Source organism: Sorex araneus, chromosome 4, assembly GCF_027595985.1.
Source record: "Sorex araneus isolate mSorAra2 chromosome 4, mSorAra2.pri, whole genome shotgun sequence".
Classification (NCBI taxonomy): domain Eukaryota; kingdom Metazoa; phylum Chordata; class Mammalia; order Eulipotyphla; family Soricidae; genus Sorex; species Sorex araneus.
The window spans coordinates 156,656,699-156,673,599 of record NC_073305.1 but is presented as its reverse complement, the minus strand read 5'-3'; the positions used below and the strand labels follow the sequence as shown (position 1 = coordinate 156,673,599).

Here is a 16,901-nt window from a genome sequence, read left to right as displayed (position 1 = left end):
ATCTTACCTAAAATTATAAGTTTCATTGCTTTGGGGTATAATTAGAGCCAATCAATATGATTATGTTATCTATCTCTCATTCTTCTGAAGATTTAATGAGCAGAAAGTTTTTGATGAATTTAAAATGAGGACATTATCACTGATTGAAATGTATTTTTGATCTATCAAAAATTTGGACTATTTGTTAGAGAAAATTTTCATTGGTTTGAGACAGCAGTTACTTTAGATCTTCCAAGACTCATGCTGTTATATCCTCTTAAAACTGGTAGAACACTATCAGGAGTGAATTAAGAAAATTATATGACTCCAGTCCTTTTGCACATCAGTGATGTTGAGAACTATTGTTTATATTTTTTGGAAGCATCAGGAAGACTTGCTAGGTGATATATAAATATATATATAGTTATTGTTATCACAGTAAATAATGATCTGAAGTGAGAGAGGTAGAAGGAGAGGGAGAGGAAGAGAGAGGGAAGGTGAGAGACAGAGACAGAGACAGAGACAGAGAGATATTAAGTCCCTTGATTTTCCATCATCTTCCATCACTAGCTTTAGAATGACTCAGATGTTAGGAAGCTACAGTCTACTTTAGAGGAACAAAATAAGAACTAGGAAAACCAAGGTGACAATGGTGGGTCTCAGACTGAGTTCTAAGACCCGAGAACCTAATGGCTCCAATATAAGAAAGCAGACATAGATTCTGAGCTTAAGCTGACAGAAAATGCAACCATTCTCTGTCTTTTTAAGTCCATTCCATTTTTATGATGTCCACCATTTTAGTGATGATCATCTTCATTCGGCTTACGGTGTCTATTGCTAATATCTTCTCCAGCTACTCCCACAAATACTTCCTCCAAATTGGCACCCCTTTGCCCGGTTAAATTTACGTATAAAATAATCCAGCAGGTCAAATAGGAAAATAAGCTAATTCAGCAGGTGAGTGAATCTAACTTTTGAAATTAAGAGCAACACACATAAAAAGGCCATAGCACCAAGGATACATATAAGGGTATGGATCACCTTTATTTATTTATTTATTTATTTTTGGGTCACACCCGGCAATGCACAGGGGTTACTCTTGGCTCTGCACTCAGGAATTGCCCCTGGAACTGCTCAGGGGACCATATGTAATGCTGGGAATCAAACCCGGATTGGCTGTGTGCAAGGAAAATGGCCTACCCACTGTACTATTGCTCCAATGTCTGGATCACCTTTAGTAGAGTGTATCTGAAAATTTAATAATCAGTACTTAAAACAAAAACATACATTTTATTTAAAAATATTAAAAATGTATGAACATGAACTTCTATTAAGAACATAAGTTTATTAAGTAATTCATAGTAAACTACTGAGCCTACTCTATTATAACACACAGTGATGTTCTATCAAGTAACACTGTGCTTAAATTCAGGTCAGCTCAGTATGTCAGTGCAAAGTGCATTATGGAGAGCTACAAATACAGAATTTCTTCCTCTTACTTGTCCTCAACATCCACAATATTGACAGTTCAGAAATATTTAGATATTGGGAGAAAAACTATAAAATTTCCTGAGTATGCAATTAAACTATTTTTAAAACTCTCTACATTAATGAGAAACATCAAAATTTTCTGATGGAAACAAGTTTTTAGTATTATTTTTATCTGCAGTAACTGAGAACCACAATCCTAAATTTGGTTACATCATAGAATGTCTTTGGAATCATCATAAGGCCTTCCAGCACAACGTCAATTTCAAGGTAGTTTATCAACAACCAATTTTTTTCCAACTCAAAGTCAGTGATATGTAAAGATAATAAGAAATATCAAATTTAGCTGATTATTCACCTACTACCACAATCTAGAAATATTGAGGGGAAACAAAAATGTATGAACGAGGGTCTATTGGTTGGTAGTACAGATGGCTAGAAAAAAGTCTGATACTAAGAGTAACTAGCACATACTGTATTCATTGGCCAGCAGTTCTTTACGTATATAAATACTCCAAGATAAAATATCTAAAACTATATTGATTCTTTAAATTTTCAAGTCAGTTATGAAGAAATTTTAATTCTGAATATCTAAAGTAATAGCTAATAGTATTTTTAATATTTACCTCTAAGAATATCTGGCATTCTCAGCCATGGTTCTGGAATACATGGTTTGTTGACAAAAATTCATGAAAATAAAACTGATTTTGAAAAAGTACTACCTACCTAGTGCTCACAATGAACTTAGTACTTCATATTAATTAGCTCATACAGAACTAAACCAATTTAACCAATTCACATTATTTAGCTCACACAGAAGGTAGATAGATCGTTTCCTTTTAAAAAATTCAACCAAATCTATGTATAGGAATTATTCAGAAGAACATAGCTAAAATTTTTTATGTACATTCATTTGTAGCTTTTAACTACATGTTGAGTGTCTAGAACTTCATTTAGTCATCTAGAACTTCAATCCCTCACTTTGGTATCCTATCTTTTCCAAACTGAACATTTCATTCTATGAGTATGACCACAAGTCAACAAATATAAAAGTAAAGGAAATGAGCTTTAATTCAGATGGAAGCAATTTATATTCATATTAATTAAAGAGACCATGCTTTAAAGGACTGGAAAAAATAATCTCGTATGTGACAATACAGAGTATTATAATAATAAGTAACCCAAACTTAAAACCATCTCAGTTACAGAATTAAGCAGCCATATCTAGTACAGGACACACCATTTCATTTTGAAGGTTTACAACTAAAGCGTTATCAAGGAAACAATGGTAAAAATAGTTTAAAAATATATAGTCTGCAAAATTATATATTTAAACATTAAAATCTTGTCTCAGATGTTCCCCGCTTTAGATTATTACTCAGAAATTCATCGTGTTCAAAACTCAAATTATTGTGAGATCTTGAAATCATAAGAAGTTTCTCCTTATTGGTAAAGTCTTTTTTGATCACAGCTTGGGGCACAAGCAACCTCTCCATCGGGTCTTCTTTGTTCTCTAGTTTCATATACCCTTTGCTGTTGCTTCGATCCAAACGAGGCCAACTTGGATGTTTCCGTTGCTCTGACTGCACAGTTAGGGTTGAGGGGCCTCGGTCTAAATCTAGAGATTTAGAGTGTGATGAGAGCAAATGCAAGGATGTATTGGAGCCAAACTGTCTTCGTGCAGCCCCAGGAGACAAGAGCTGCCCAGAACCAGGCCCAAGGGCCACAGAGGACTTATACTGGCTTGACAATGACTCCCCAACAGAATGATTCCGTGGGAGGAGAGGATTCACTGGCTGGAAGGATTCACCGGTATTGGGCAGAGGGAGAGAATCCACGGACAGATTCCTTGACCTGCTTTTGAAATTATCAGCATCCTCAGTGATGTTATCTATGCTGGGCTCATCAATAACACAGTTATTAAGTTTGATTACAGGCAAAGTAAAAGCACTGATGGATGATGACACAATGGACTTGGTTTCACATTTCTTAGGGCCACTGTTCTTATCGTCCACGGTCTTGGAAGGAGGAGTGTAGAGGCCAAAGACAGAGACAGAGCTGTCAGACAGCAAAGGGGGCATGAGATTCCCCAAAGTCTTATTATTTTCATTTAATGCAAGCTCATCTTCCTCAACGGAACTGTCCATGCGGAAGCTGCTCCTAAAACCTGAGAAAGAGGCGATGCTATTTGCAGCCAATTTGGAAGCACAGGAGCTCCCATTCTGTTTTACTTCTGTGTCTCCCATCAAGCCAGTGTAGATGCCATTCATGTGCTTTTGCTCCTTGATTCTGAGCGCATGGATGTCTATGACGGTAGAATAGATGTCCCTCATGTGTATGATTTTGGTTTCTCTGTCACGGTTCTCATGAAGAATGGCATTAGCACAAATGAAAATGAAAATGCCAATTCCCATGGTGAAAGGGCCAAGCATTTTCATTTTATCAGAATGCAAATGTTGCTCAAAGAAGCGCACCACAACACCACCTTGGTTTCTAATGACTTGAGTTTCATTTGTTGACAACGTTGTCTCGGCATCGATAAAATGTTCTTTTTGGGGCCAATATCCTAGAACTGCCATGGCAATTCCTACAATGGAGATAAGCACTCCTAAGATGAGAAAAAATCCAGATGGGGAATAAAGCCGGATTTTGCCTCGAACAACAACTACATCGGCCCTGGGTCGACGCCTGACTGGTTTCTTCTCTTGGGCTGTGGGTGATGGGCAGATATTGACGTGCTGCTGCGATCTGGCAGAGTCCTGCCTTTTCAGGGCGGCCAAGCCAGTTATCACACCACCAGTTGCGATCATAGCTCAATCTTTTGTTCTGAAATGAAGGAAAAGCAGGATGATAAAAATTCACTTTAGTATTAGATACATCAACTCAATCATTGTTCATATATTTGTTGCCATCATTTTACATGATAAGGCAGGATAATATCAAGGTATAAGTGTCATATATTTACTAATACAAAATTCTAGAGACATTTTTACTCATTAACAAAAAGAACGCTCTTTAATCGTTCCAGTTTCACATATCTGACTCCCCAGTGGTGGAAACATATAGACACTCATAAACTACTAACAAAGTGGAACTCGGCTTCCATCACATACCATATCTACTTTTGTTAATTAAAGAGGAGTTCAAGATACATGAAACTTAAATAATTTTGTGATCTTGTCATGACAAATAGTATTTTTCTACATACACACAAACACACACACACACACTGTTCTGCATTATCTGTTATTTTTTTTAGAAAGTGAGCATTATTTTTCATTTTTATTTTTATTTATTTTTATTTTATTCTTTTATTGAATCATCATGTGGAAAGTTACAAAGCTTTCAGGTTTAAGTCTCAGTTATACAATGCTCAAACACCCATCCCTTCACCAGTGCACATATTCCACCACAGAGACTGGCCCACATCCCAAAAAACAAAAGCAACCTGTGTTGGCATGGATATGGGGAGAAAGGGACTCTCCTTCACTGCTGGTGGGAATGCCGACTGGCTCAGCCCTTTTGGAAAACAATATGGACGATTCTCAAAAAGTTAGAAATTGAGCTCCCATTTGACCCAGCAATACCACTCCTGGGAATATATCCTGGAGAGGCAAAACGGTATAGTAGAGATGACATCTGCATTTCCATGTTCATATCTGTTATTTTAAAGAAATGAAAACATGTTCAGTAAATGTATTAGGTCAAAATAAGAGAATGCATTCTAGCAACTCTTGATTCTAAGATTGTTCTTGTGAAAGTCACCAATGAACTCTTAACCACTACATTTAATTTCACTCCCTCAATTCTCATATTCCTTATTACTGATTCCTCCTTTCTTGTAACTCTCTCTTGGCTGGTCGCTTATGATATTGCTTCTTTTTGGTTCTTCCCTGAGCTCATTATTTCAGTATTGGCCCATCTTCCCTCATCTAAAAGTAGACCAATTTTCCTCTAGAGTCCTGCCTTGAGGCAGCTTCTCTCACAATCTCCCAGGCATTAACAGCAACTCCTATACCTTTTGCCATTCCCTCTATACTAATGAGCCCCAGGTTTATATTTACAATTATGGCCTGAGTTTCAATTTCACATTTCTAACTCCCCACTGGGGAAAACACATACATTCATAAACTGCTAGCAGAGTGGAACTCGTCTTCCACCACCTACCAGCTCCATCACTAGATTACTCTGCCTTTTAAAATGGTGTCAGTACATTTGATTCTTGCTTAATTCTTCAGTCATCTTAGTGCCTTTATTGTTTCCACTTCTCACTTCCTGCTAAGGTTCAAAATTTTAGAAGCTTTCACTATATACCTAGCACTCTATTCAAATCTCATCTTCCCTGCCCAGAGCTGCTCTTATGAACTCTTTAAAATTGTAGTTGCTGCTACTGCTTTTATTATACAGGCCATACCTAATGAAGCTCAGGTCAGAAATAAAGCAGGTCGTTCTCAGGAATAAAACCCAGAGCCTTACATGAGCAAGGCATGTGCCTTATCGCTCAAGCCATTTCCCTGGCTCTTAACTCTTACTGAACTGTTTTAATAAACGACTTAGTTTTCCAGATTATCTTCTTTCACTTTCTGAGCTGAAAGCAGATTATCCTAAAACATAGCTCTAGAGTTGTTGCGAGACTGGAATTATGAATAAAGTATTTCCTACTCCCTAGCAAAATTTAATCTTGGATTTCAGATCCAGTGAGTTTGGTTCTAACTGCTTCTTTTCATTTTAATAAAATTGAAACCTGACAGTAGTCCTTAGACTCCTTGCTATACTATTTCTGAGACTCTGTCCATAAGGTTTCAAATCCCATGACCCCCAAATCTCATATAATCATATCTGGCTAGTCATGAAAGCCCATATTCTACTTCCTTTACTAAACCGTTTTGACTGAGTTAGCAAATTCCACACTATTTCTCATTGCTGAAAGCATTCTGGTAAGTTTTCTATGGCAAGGCTGTATTAAAGTACCTTAGCTATTTTATGCCTTGTGGTCAAACAGCAAGTACAATTCATAATTTTACTGCCAAAAACATTTAGTGAAGTTTTCAGGAGGTATTTGCTAAAAGGGGTAATCCTTTTCCTGAGATTTACTAGCTATCACGTTACTGTATTGGCTTTGCAAGCTAAAGATTTAAACAAACAAAATTAATAGCAAAGGAAAAGCAACATTTTGTGAGTTGGTAAAATATTTGTCATTATTTGTAATGAATAGTTCTCAAGCTGCCAAATCTGGCGGGGAGGAAATGGAGGATATTTTAAACCCACAAGGTCTCAAGCACATTTTTTAGAGAGTTTCTTCACAGCATCAAATCTTGTCTTGCAAAATCCAGCTCTCATTTTCTATTTATGATTTTTGAACCATGTTTAAATAACAGGGTTGTGAATGGTTTCTACATTTTAGCTAGTTGATCAAGCTGGAGAGTAAAGCCAGTCTTCAGTGGAATTATAACTAGGAGTAAAACAGTATAATGTTGAAAGAATAAAGTACACTATAACCCATAGCTGCAGTCAATGAAATCTTATCAACGGATATGTATCATGGTTTACTACACACTTCTAAATCCCCACTAAAACAAAGCTAGAAGTCAAGCCTTATTTTCTTAAACCGAAAAAGTTGCAGATACTTGAACATAGTCTTCTAATTCAGTCACATCCAGATGGTGGGATAAGACTTTAGACTGATATCCTTCTGAACAGAATGAAAGCAAGAGCAAAAGTCTTATACCTGATTTTAAGACAACCACCGTGAATTATCATTCTGTACAGATTCCTACTTATTCCCCACTTGTTAAAACATAATCAATTAGCACTGTTATTTTTGTTGATGAGCTTAGAGGAAGGGGGGTTTTAAGGCAAAACTCTTAAGAATAATAGATGAGGATAGGAAGGTGGAAAAGAGACATAAATGACTAGGCTCGTATGTGAGTAAAGAAAGCAGGTTAAACTGGACAGGCAAAGAAAGCAAGGAATGTTTAAGAGTGTGAAAATTTATGCAAAATGAAAGGAGAAAAGATCATAATGGAGTTTATAAATGGATAAATGGAAGAAGGGTTGGACTGTGCAGATGGTGGCAATGAATTTATCGCAAAAACTCCACCTGGGCTGGCAAGCATAATGGCTTCCAAGGATTAGCTGGTTCAAGTTGGGAGCTAGCATTGTCGTTTAATTCAATTCAAGGTACTTCAACACTAAGTGATCCTCTATTGTTAGGAAGTTGATCTCACTACAAGATATAGGTAAGATATTTTGTATCTTATGTGTATCAAGAACCAAATTTTTAATTGGACAGAACCTTTACAAGGTTATAGAAGAGTATTCTAACACTTCTCATAGTAAAAATGTCAAGGGAAGGGACGGGATAAAGATAGTACAGGAATTAAGGCATTTGCCTTTGACACTACAACCCCAGTTGAATCCCTGGGGTTCATATGGTTCCCTGAACACCAACAAGAGTGATCTCTGGGTGTGAAGCAAGGAGTCAGGAGTCCTGAGCACAGTGAGGACTTACTGCTCTCCACTCCCTACCCCTGCCAAAAGTCATGTTAAAAACATTTCAGGTCAGATCAGAGCAAGTCTGGAGAACACGGGAGCCCTGGGTGCCTCTAGCACTAAGCACAATACTGAGGAACATGTAAAAATGCTTAAAAAGGAAGGGAGGGCAGATCTTAGAAGGTGGTAAAAGTTACTGCTAAAGGCATGAAATCCATACTCTGACACAATGGAACTGAAGAAGGACACAATAATGTTGCCACTACATTAGGAAAATCAATGTCAACTTAAATATGAAAGTGGAAATGAGGAACTGGTACTGGGAAACTGCAGGTAGACCTAACAGCAGTTTCCCTAGAAGTCTCTGAGAGTTTTACAGTCTCTGCATTTTCAAACTACAATACCAGTTTGATCCAAATGATCAATATATATAAAATCTAGCATGGAATGATTCTTTAATTAGGCTATGAAGCCATATCCTCCATCCTACACTTTTAACACTCTTTTTTCTTTTTTGGTGGCAGGGTAGATCATCAATTATTCTTTGAAGCCCTCTTATTGGTAAAAAGTGCTATGTCCTTCTAAGTTTTAATAATTTAATAACAACAATGAGTATAGCGCTGCCCAACACACACTGACCGTATAGTCTTCTACTGTTGAGCACATATTTTATACTTAACTGTTTGCAAATGGAACATGGGTATTAGCCTACTATGCAGTACAATGACCTTCAGAGTGAAAAAAATATTGAATCATGGTGAGATAGACCCTTATAAAGCTGTTTATGATTGGATTTTAGTCATACAGTATTTCAACACCCATTCCTCCACCAGTGTTCATTTCCTAGCATCAGTGTCCCCAAGTTCCCTCTCATCACTCCCCACGCCTCAACCCTGCCTGCCTCTCTGCCTCTGTGACAGTTGTTTTTCTTCTTCTTCTCTCTCTCTCTCTCTCTCTCTCTCGCTCTCTTACTCACTCTCTCTCTTTGTATCTCTCTCTCTGTCTCGCTCTCCTTTTGGGCATTGTGGTTTGCAATATTGATACTGAAAGGTTAGCAAGAATACCCCTTTACAGAATGCCCTGCCGCAGAGGCAGGGTGTGGGGGGAGGGGTTGGGAGTGGTGGTGGGAGGGATACTGGGACCACTGGTGGCGGAGAATGGACACTGGTAGAGGGATGGGTACTCAATCATTGTATGACTGAAACGCAAGCATGAAAGTTTGTAAATCTGTAACTGTACCCCACGGTGATTCACTAATAAAAAAATTTTAAAAATTAAAAAAAAAATTGCTTTTTAAATAAAAAAAAGAATACCCCTTTACCTACTTTTCACAGGGAGTGAAACATTTACATAAGGTCACATAGCTCTGGTTGGTTTCAGAAGTAGTGCTCTTATATAATTTGAGGTGAAATGAATGTCCCAATTTTTCTTTCACCTAAGGTTTACTTTCCTTGTGTTTTTCTTTTCTTAGTAAGATAGTTTTATTTATGAAATATGAGGAGGGAGGGTGGAAGAGGAAGAGAAAGAAAGGGAAAGAAACATATTCAAAAGAGAAAATGGGCTTCTCCAGAGGGGAAATAATAGACAATACCCCATAGAGTAAATAAAAAAAATCACACATCCCAAGATGAATTGTGAAAGACCCCAAAATGGGGACATGCCAAATGTTTTTGTTTCCTACTGCTGTTAAAACAACAAAGCTTAAAGAATGATGCTTTGGCTTTAAAATGACTAATCTGAAATACTCCCATTTGCTTATTTCTTGTATTTACTTCAATCAAAAATGTTTTGATTGGCAACAATATAAAAAAATTTTAAATTTTAAAAGTTGGGCTAAAATAAAAACACATGCCACCAAATGGGAGGAAAAAAATGGACATAATACTTTAGAGAAAGGGTTACTATCCAAGATACATAAAGCACTTACAAAAAAACCAAACAATAATCCATCAAAAAGAAATGAGGAGGTAAGCTGAATAGGCAGTTCCCAGAAAAGGACAGAGATAGCCACCAAGAAAAATGAGTAAGTCTTCATTGTCACTTATTAGGAAATGCAAGTCAAACTGACAATGAGATATCATCTCACACCTGTGAGAATGGCATAGATCTAAAAACGGACACAATCAGGGTTCAAAATTCACTAGAATGCTATAAGAACACTGTACTAATGATCCAAAAGGATGAAGTTCTTCAGTTTGTTACATCTTGAATCCAACTAAAAGGCATCAGTTTAAGTGAAATCAGTCAGAGGGAGGACAAATACCAGGTGATCTCATTCACCTGTGATATACAGAGACACAAACCAAGGGACTAGACAGTAGGATCAAATAATGACAAGCCCTTAGCCTTTGACTGTGAAACTGAGATTACCACGCAGTGTAGGGGAGGGAGTGGAGAGTAAAAAAGAGGATGACTGGAAGTTACATTAGGAGGAGAGGTGGAAGGTCTTTAACACATTAGTGGTGGTAAAGGTACAGTAATTTCATAGATCAAAACTATAAATGTCAACGCTAGTATAGCCCTCTACCTAAACTATAACAAAAATGAAAATGAAAGAGCTGAAGATGAAAAATAAATAAAACTGTAACTATGACTCAACGTTTTAGTCAACCAATTTTATAGATATTCATCCATTTAATTAATGAAAACTGATACCATGCTTTGCTGTAGATACAGTGCTCAAAATACATTCCCTCACGTGAAGAATACAAAAATTGGTAATAACCCTTTTCAGGAGACCATTCCACTAGTCACAAATGAAGCCAACAAATGGCTCAGTCACATTCAGTTCTTGAAAAGATACTTTCATCAAAAATGAAGCGACAGAACAGACCTGCCTATATTCTGTTAACAGCTCAAATATTTTTAAAATTTGGATTAACTACATTCCATTCTCAGTGATCACAAATCAGCCATGATTTGCTAACAACAGCTACCAGGACTATCAGCTTAAAATCACAACACATCCTCCTCGCTTTGCAAACTAGAACCCGCTGCCATCTTGCCTACTTAGTGAAGATCTCAGAATCTATCACTGGAAATTTAGTCTCACTGATTACCTTTGTAGTCTAAATGTAGACTCATGCACTTGTTTATATGCCGTATTATTGTCTATTTACTTACCTTGGACTCACTATTCCTCTGGACAGTGTTTTTCTACCTTCCTTAGTAAAACACTCTTTTTGCTTCTAAGTTAAGATTTCTGCTTTGCCTGCCATAGGCCAATGCCATGTCATCTAACCTAATCTTCAGGTGATTTATTCCCTACTTTTACCCTAGTAATAATTTAAAAATATTTATTGTCATTACACATTACCTTTTGCAAGCTTAAGCACACTCAAGAATTTGTTTTTTCTGCAATTAATCTTTACTGTTTTTGGTACTCACATTAAAAGGGTTTATTCCTGTAGACTAAAGTCCTCTTCCAACCACACTGACTCACTGTTATAACCACACAGTAAACATACATGAAACATGGTGGTAGATACATTTGCACACACATATATAATGACAAGTAAGTAGACTTGTAGAGTTGAGACCTGGAAGTCATTGAATCCAGACAGTCCTTTTAGCCAGCTAAGGATCATGAATGTTGTCTAAGACCCAATACTTAATTAGATGAAAGAAAAAACACTGTAATTCTACTTCTAGATTCCATGTAATGGCCAGTTAATGCTCCTCCTGATTGAATATTCTTCCTTCTGTTATTTTCCATACAATTCCAATGCCTAGCAGAATTCCTGGGATGTAATATATGTTCAGCAATGTTTATCCATTGACTGTGATCTTATCTGATGAGTCTTGAATATGTTGAAATATATACATAGAACCAATGAATAAAAATGAATAAAATGTGGTGTCAGATTTAAATGAGTCAGTGGGAAATCAAAGCACACAGTTAAATGGACACGCACAAATTGCTGGAATAAAATATGGAAACATGGGGAGTACTCTGCCAAAGTCTTAGAAAGAATCAAAGGAGGCTTCTTAGGAGAGAAAGCAGCTCATGAGGACTTTGTGCAATAAGAATTTGCCAAAAATAGATTCTACTTCTTTGCCACCGACTGCTTCACTTTGGTGAGCACCCTATGATTTTGCTCCATCTCAGTTGAACTGTTCTGATGACTATAACTATATTTGGTACTGTCTTACTTAAATGTTTAAATTTTCATTCACATCTCAAATTTTAAAATTCACCAAAATATGAGACTATCTGCCAAAATGAAGTAAAAATTAAATTATGCCTTCAGGACCAAACAAAAACATTATGTAAAAGTCACATTTGTTCTACCCAAAAGTGACAGATGGAAATATTTTCTGTTCTAGCCAGACACTTTTAAGATTTGCTTCTCAGTGACTACATTTAAATGTTAGGAACAGAATGTTTAATATACATCTGTTCCAGGGAGGAGATGCCTTTTATTGATTAATAGTTAAGTTATATTAAAATTTTAAAAATAGAATTGAAAAACATTTGTTTGGGGGTCATACTGGAGATATTCAGAAGCTCTCCTAACTGTGGTAATGGAAGGAATTGGTGGTGTTTGAGGAATCATGAGGCACTGGGGAGGAATCTTGGGGATCCCACATGCAAGGCCTATACTAGATCCTTTGATTCATTTCTCCAACACAAAAATATTCTTTAAGGTAATAAATAGTAGTTTTGCACATGGAGATTGGAATCAGAGAGGTGGGGCTTCGCATCCTCGCTTAATGACAGCTATTCAACTTTGGAAAAATTGTTTTAAATTCTTAATTATCTCAGGTGACCCCTCAGAAAAAAATGTGAAAAAAAAAAACCTTCTTTAGTACAGAGTACTAAGTGTACTGGAGGAAGACCTGGGAAAAAGGCTTAAACCACACATCACTAAAGATTCAGACTTGAATTACTGATTCAACCTCTTGGAGTTTCAATTTCTTCACAAATAACAGTACCTGTGAGGCTGTGATAAAGCAAGAGAAATATGACTGCAAATTCATTTACTCAACTCAGTGCTTGGAAAACAAAGTATCAGCTGTTTCTTACTAGAAGGTCATTTTAAGGGCATAATAGAAAGACATATATAAAAATGTTTATTGCAAGTCCTCAAAAAAAAAAAGACAACCAAAACACACCAACTCTAAACTGTCCATTACTCAATGGTATAAAATCTCTCGTGTTTCAAGTACAACATTCCTAAAATGTCCTAATATTTTAAACTACATAATTAATGATGACTTACTGTAGTAAGTAAAAATGAGCAAAAAAATGATTTCAAGTTTATACTAGGAATCTGAGTCAAACATACTTGAATAGAGCCTGTGTTTTATTTTATTTTTGTTGGAGGAGGCATGCCCAGTGATGGTCAGGGTTTATTCCGGTCTCTGTGCTTAGGAATCATTTCTAGCAGTACCAGAGATCAAAACCAGGTCAGCTGCATGCAACGCTATTCCCTTGCCCAAAGTATAAGTTCTCCACCCTGGAGTTTGTATTTTAGAAGTAGGCACCTCAATAATTTGATAGGTGCGAAGAGTTGGGAAGTACACAGTATTAAGTGTACTTAATTATAGCAATAGTTGGGAAGTAAAGAAATCATGAAATATTACCTCTTAAGTGATATTTCTTTATATTTAAAGATTTATAACAAAAATGATATAAATGATAAAAGAAAGAAAATGAAACCAGTTCAGCTGCTTTTTTGCTTCTCATAATTATGCAACTGAATCAAGCACATGAGTAATGTGATGAATTCTGCAAACTAAGTTCTATTTTCTTTAAGAAAATTATGCACAAAACAAATAGAAAATGAAGAGAAATATGGGCTTCAGAATATTGGGTCTATAGGACCTTCCATAGGCATAATATAAAATGAAAAACTGCAAAACTGCTAATTTTTGTGATAAATTTAAATCATAATTTTATGTACATTTTGAAGACCTTTGCCAGCCAGTCTGCCTTGGAGATACAAATTTCTTATATTCAGTATAACCTCGCATACACATGAATACTGAAACTAAAAAGAAATGTAGACATTTTTGATGACTAGCAGGATGATATCCAAGCTTACCTTAAACACAAAATATTGCTGTACAGGCGAATAAATCCAAAACGTGTAGAAAATGCTAAGAATAATGTACTTGGAAAACTACACATGTTCTGTTCCGCTGTTTCCTTAAAAAACTGTTAGCCGAACAAATTGTGAAATATTGGCCCAAACCAATTCTGAGCTATGTAACAATGACGTGGAATAACTTCTCTCCAAGGACAGATGAAAATTCCTGCAAGCCCATGGAACACAGGAGACCAAATAACAAACCCATAATGAGCTATTAGCAAGCCGTGCTGAGACTGAGTGGTAGTCATTTTCCCCAGGAACAGAAGAAATTAGAAGCTTACTCCCTGTCCTGTACCCAATTCTTTAAATCTGGGCAATCTCTTGCCATGACTGTCACAACCCCTGTTCGCTGCATTTCCTGGCAAGAGGTAGGCTTGAAACTGGTGTAAAGAAGCTAATATTTAAGACTGTTACAAATTTACTATGAGGAAGGAAATTAGCTATTATATTCCCGAGTAGAGTTGAAGCACTTAAAACCACAAATTCAACAATTTATGGGAATCCTTCTACTGCAGAGCATATCCAATAACTTCTCACAGTAAGATGATCCCCATATTAACTTTTTCCAAAAGCATGTTCACATGCTTTAGAATAAAATGCATTGCAAAGTGCGACTCGGATAAAAATTGAAGGCTCATGGTATCAAAATATCACTTTTCAGTGATTTTAAATGTTTAAAAAATTCCTAACATACTGTTGATATTCCTCCAAGACAAGGAACAAAACTGGAGGGAAGTGATAAGTTTCTACTCTATATTTATCCTCCTATTAAATATCTTGTGTAAATCTACAAATGTTATATGTAACATATCTATTTCAATCTTATTTGGCTTTCTAAAGGGTCTATTTTTATTTTTAATTAATTTTGTTATTGTATTGGACTGGAGCTATAGCACAGCAGATAGGGCGTTTGCCCTGGAAGGGGGGGTTCGATTCCTCCATTCCTCTAGGAGAGCCCGGCAAGCTACTGAGAGTATTGTGCCCACATGGCAGAGCCAGGCATATTTGATATGCCAAAAATAGTAACAGCAAATCTCGCAATGGAGACGTTACTGGTGCCCACTCGAGCAAATCAATAAACAACAGGGACGACAGTGCTACAGTGCTACTGAATTACAGTGTCACCATGGTATAGTTATAAAGCTTTCATGATTGACTTTCAGTCAAACAGTGTTCCAAAACCCATTCCTCCACCAGTGTATGTTTCCCACCACCAATATCCCCCATGTCCCTCCTGCCACACCCCTCCCCCCAGCCTGCCTCTATGGCAGTATGGCAATAAAGTTATTCTTCTAATAATCTGTAGTCTAATTCTCTTAAGTTTCTTTGTCTGTTGTACTGTCAATTAATTTTTATGTAAGATTTAAGGCAGAGTACTTCGGTTTTAGGGCAGTCTCTCCCCCCCCCCCCCAGAATTGAATACTACCTATATTAGCTACATTCAGAATCATATGAAGTTGGATTAATATTATTCTGGGCCTGGAAGATGGCTCCAAGGATTGGATCGCAAGCTTCCAAGCAGGTACCTAGTCTTTGAGCCCTGGCATCACAATGCCTATGTTCTCCACAGAGAACAGTCCCAAGAACCACTAGGTGTAGCTTCCAAAAATAAGCAAAAAGAAATACTGTTCTGTTGGGTTAATGTATCCATTTTCTTGAACTTGATTTTTTTTGTTTTGTTTTGTTTTTTGCTTTTTGGGTCACACCCAGCAATGCACAAGAGTTACTCCTGGCTTTGCACTCAGAAATCACCCCTGGCAGTGCTCAGGGACCATATGGGATGCTGGGAATCGAACCTGGGTTGGTCATGTACAAGGTGAATGCCCTACCCGCTGTGCTATCGCTCCAGCCCCTTCTTGAACTTGATTTAACTAAGCATTTGCATTATAATATGTCTATGAATATTTAATAAGGCTAGCTTATTTTCAACTCTATGTCTGTCAAATATGTATCTCTTCAACATTGCATATTGCTTATAAACTTTTAAAATAAAAAAAAATCAGGTTAGTGTTTTAGTTGGGATTGTGCATAATCTCTACACTTATTACAAATGAGAAGAATCTGGGGTCTTCTCATTTTCAGTACAGCAGACAGCATGCCTGCCTTGCATGAACTCAACCTGAGTTTCAGCTCCAGAATCACATGGTTCCCTGAGCCCAGCATGAAGTAATACCTGAACACAGAGCAAAAATACAAAAAAAAAAAAAGTAAAAGAATAGACATTGTTATCGCATTTATTTGAAAAGTTTTCTTTTACATGATAATAACACACACACAGATCTTTTCCACTTCTTGCTACTTTATTTTTTCCTTGGTGTTTTGTCACTCTTTTTATGTTATATATCTGGTAGATAGCATTGGTTTGTCCTTGCTCCTCCCAGAGGGAGCTTAGGTTTATTGAGTTACTCTCACAACAGTGCTCCTGAGGCACACCGAATTCCATTAGGCACTAATAATCCTATATTGTTTCCCTTCATGTCCTTTGCATGGTTTAGCAATGGCCTCTTCGCATAGACACAGGCAGACAGTTGATGTTATGCTTTTGTAATATGGGAGTTAACTGACTCCGAATATTTACTCCTGGGTATCTGTCATATTTACCTGACTTAAGCCTCAGTTGCCCTTATTTCCTAACACCCCCAAAAGGAGGGTCCCAGAGAGGTACAATAATAAACCCAGGGCAAGCTGTAAGCTACCCTGGTATTGAAAAGACACAGGCTAAGCACCATAAGAAGTACAGTAAGTTAAGACACAACCATGGAAAAAACTCTGTCATGACCCAAAAAGAAGTAACTGAATAAGAACCCTGCTGGGGTTAGGAAAGACTAACCTGGCCTGAGGACTGTA

At 36.9% G+C, this 16,901-nt stretch overlaps 1 protein-coding gene across 2 annotated transcripts in view; it reads right to left on the bottom strand.

The window, feature by feature from the left end:
• Window positions 1–998: 998 nt before the first annotated feature.
• Window positions 999–16,901, bottom strand: part of TMEM200A (transmembrane protein 200A) — a 94,477-nt gene continuing 78,574 nt past the window's right edge. For both annotated transcript variants that reach the window (XM_055135298.1, XM_055135299.1), the window contains exon 2: window positions 999–4,293. In XM_055135298.1, the coding sequence (XP_054991273.1) occupies window positions 2,805–4,277 (1,473 nt within the window). In that variant the 5' untranslated portion in view covers window positions 4,278–4,293 and the 3' untranslated portion in view covers window positions 999–2,804. The remainder of the gene's footprint in view (window positions 4,294–16,901) is intronic.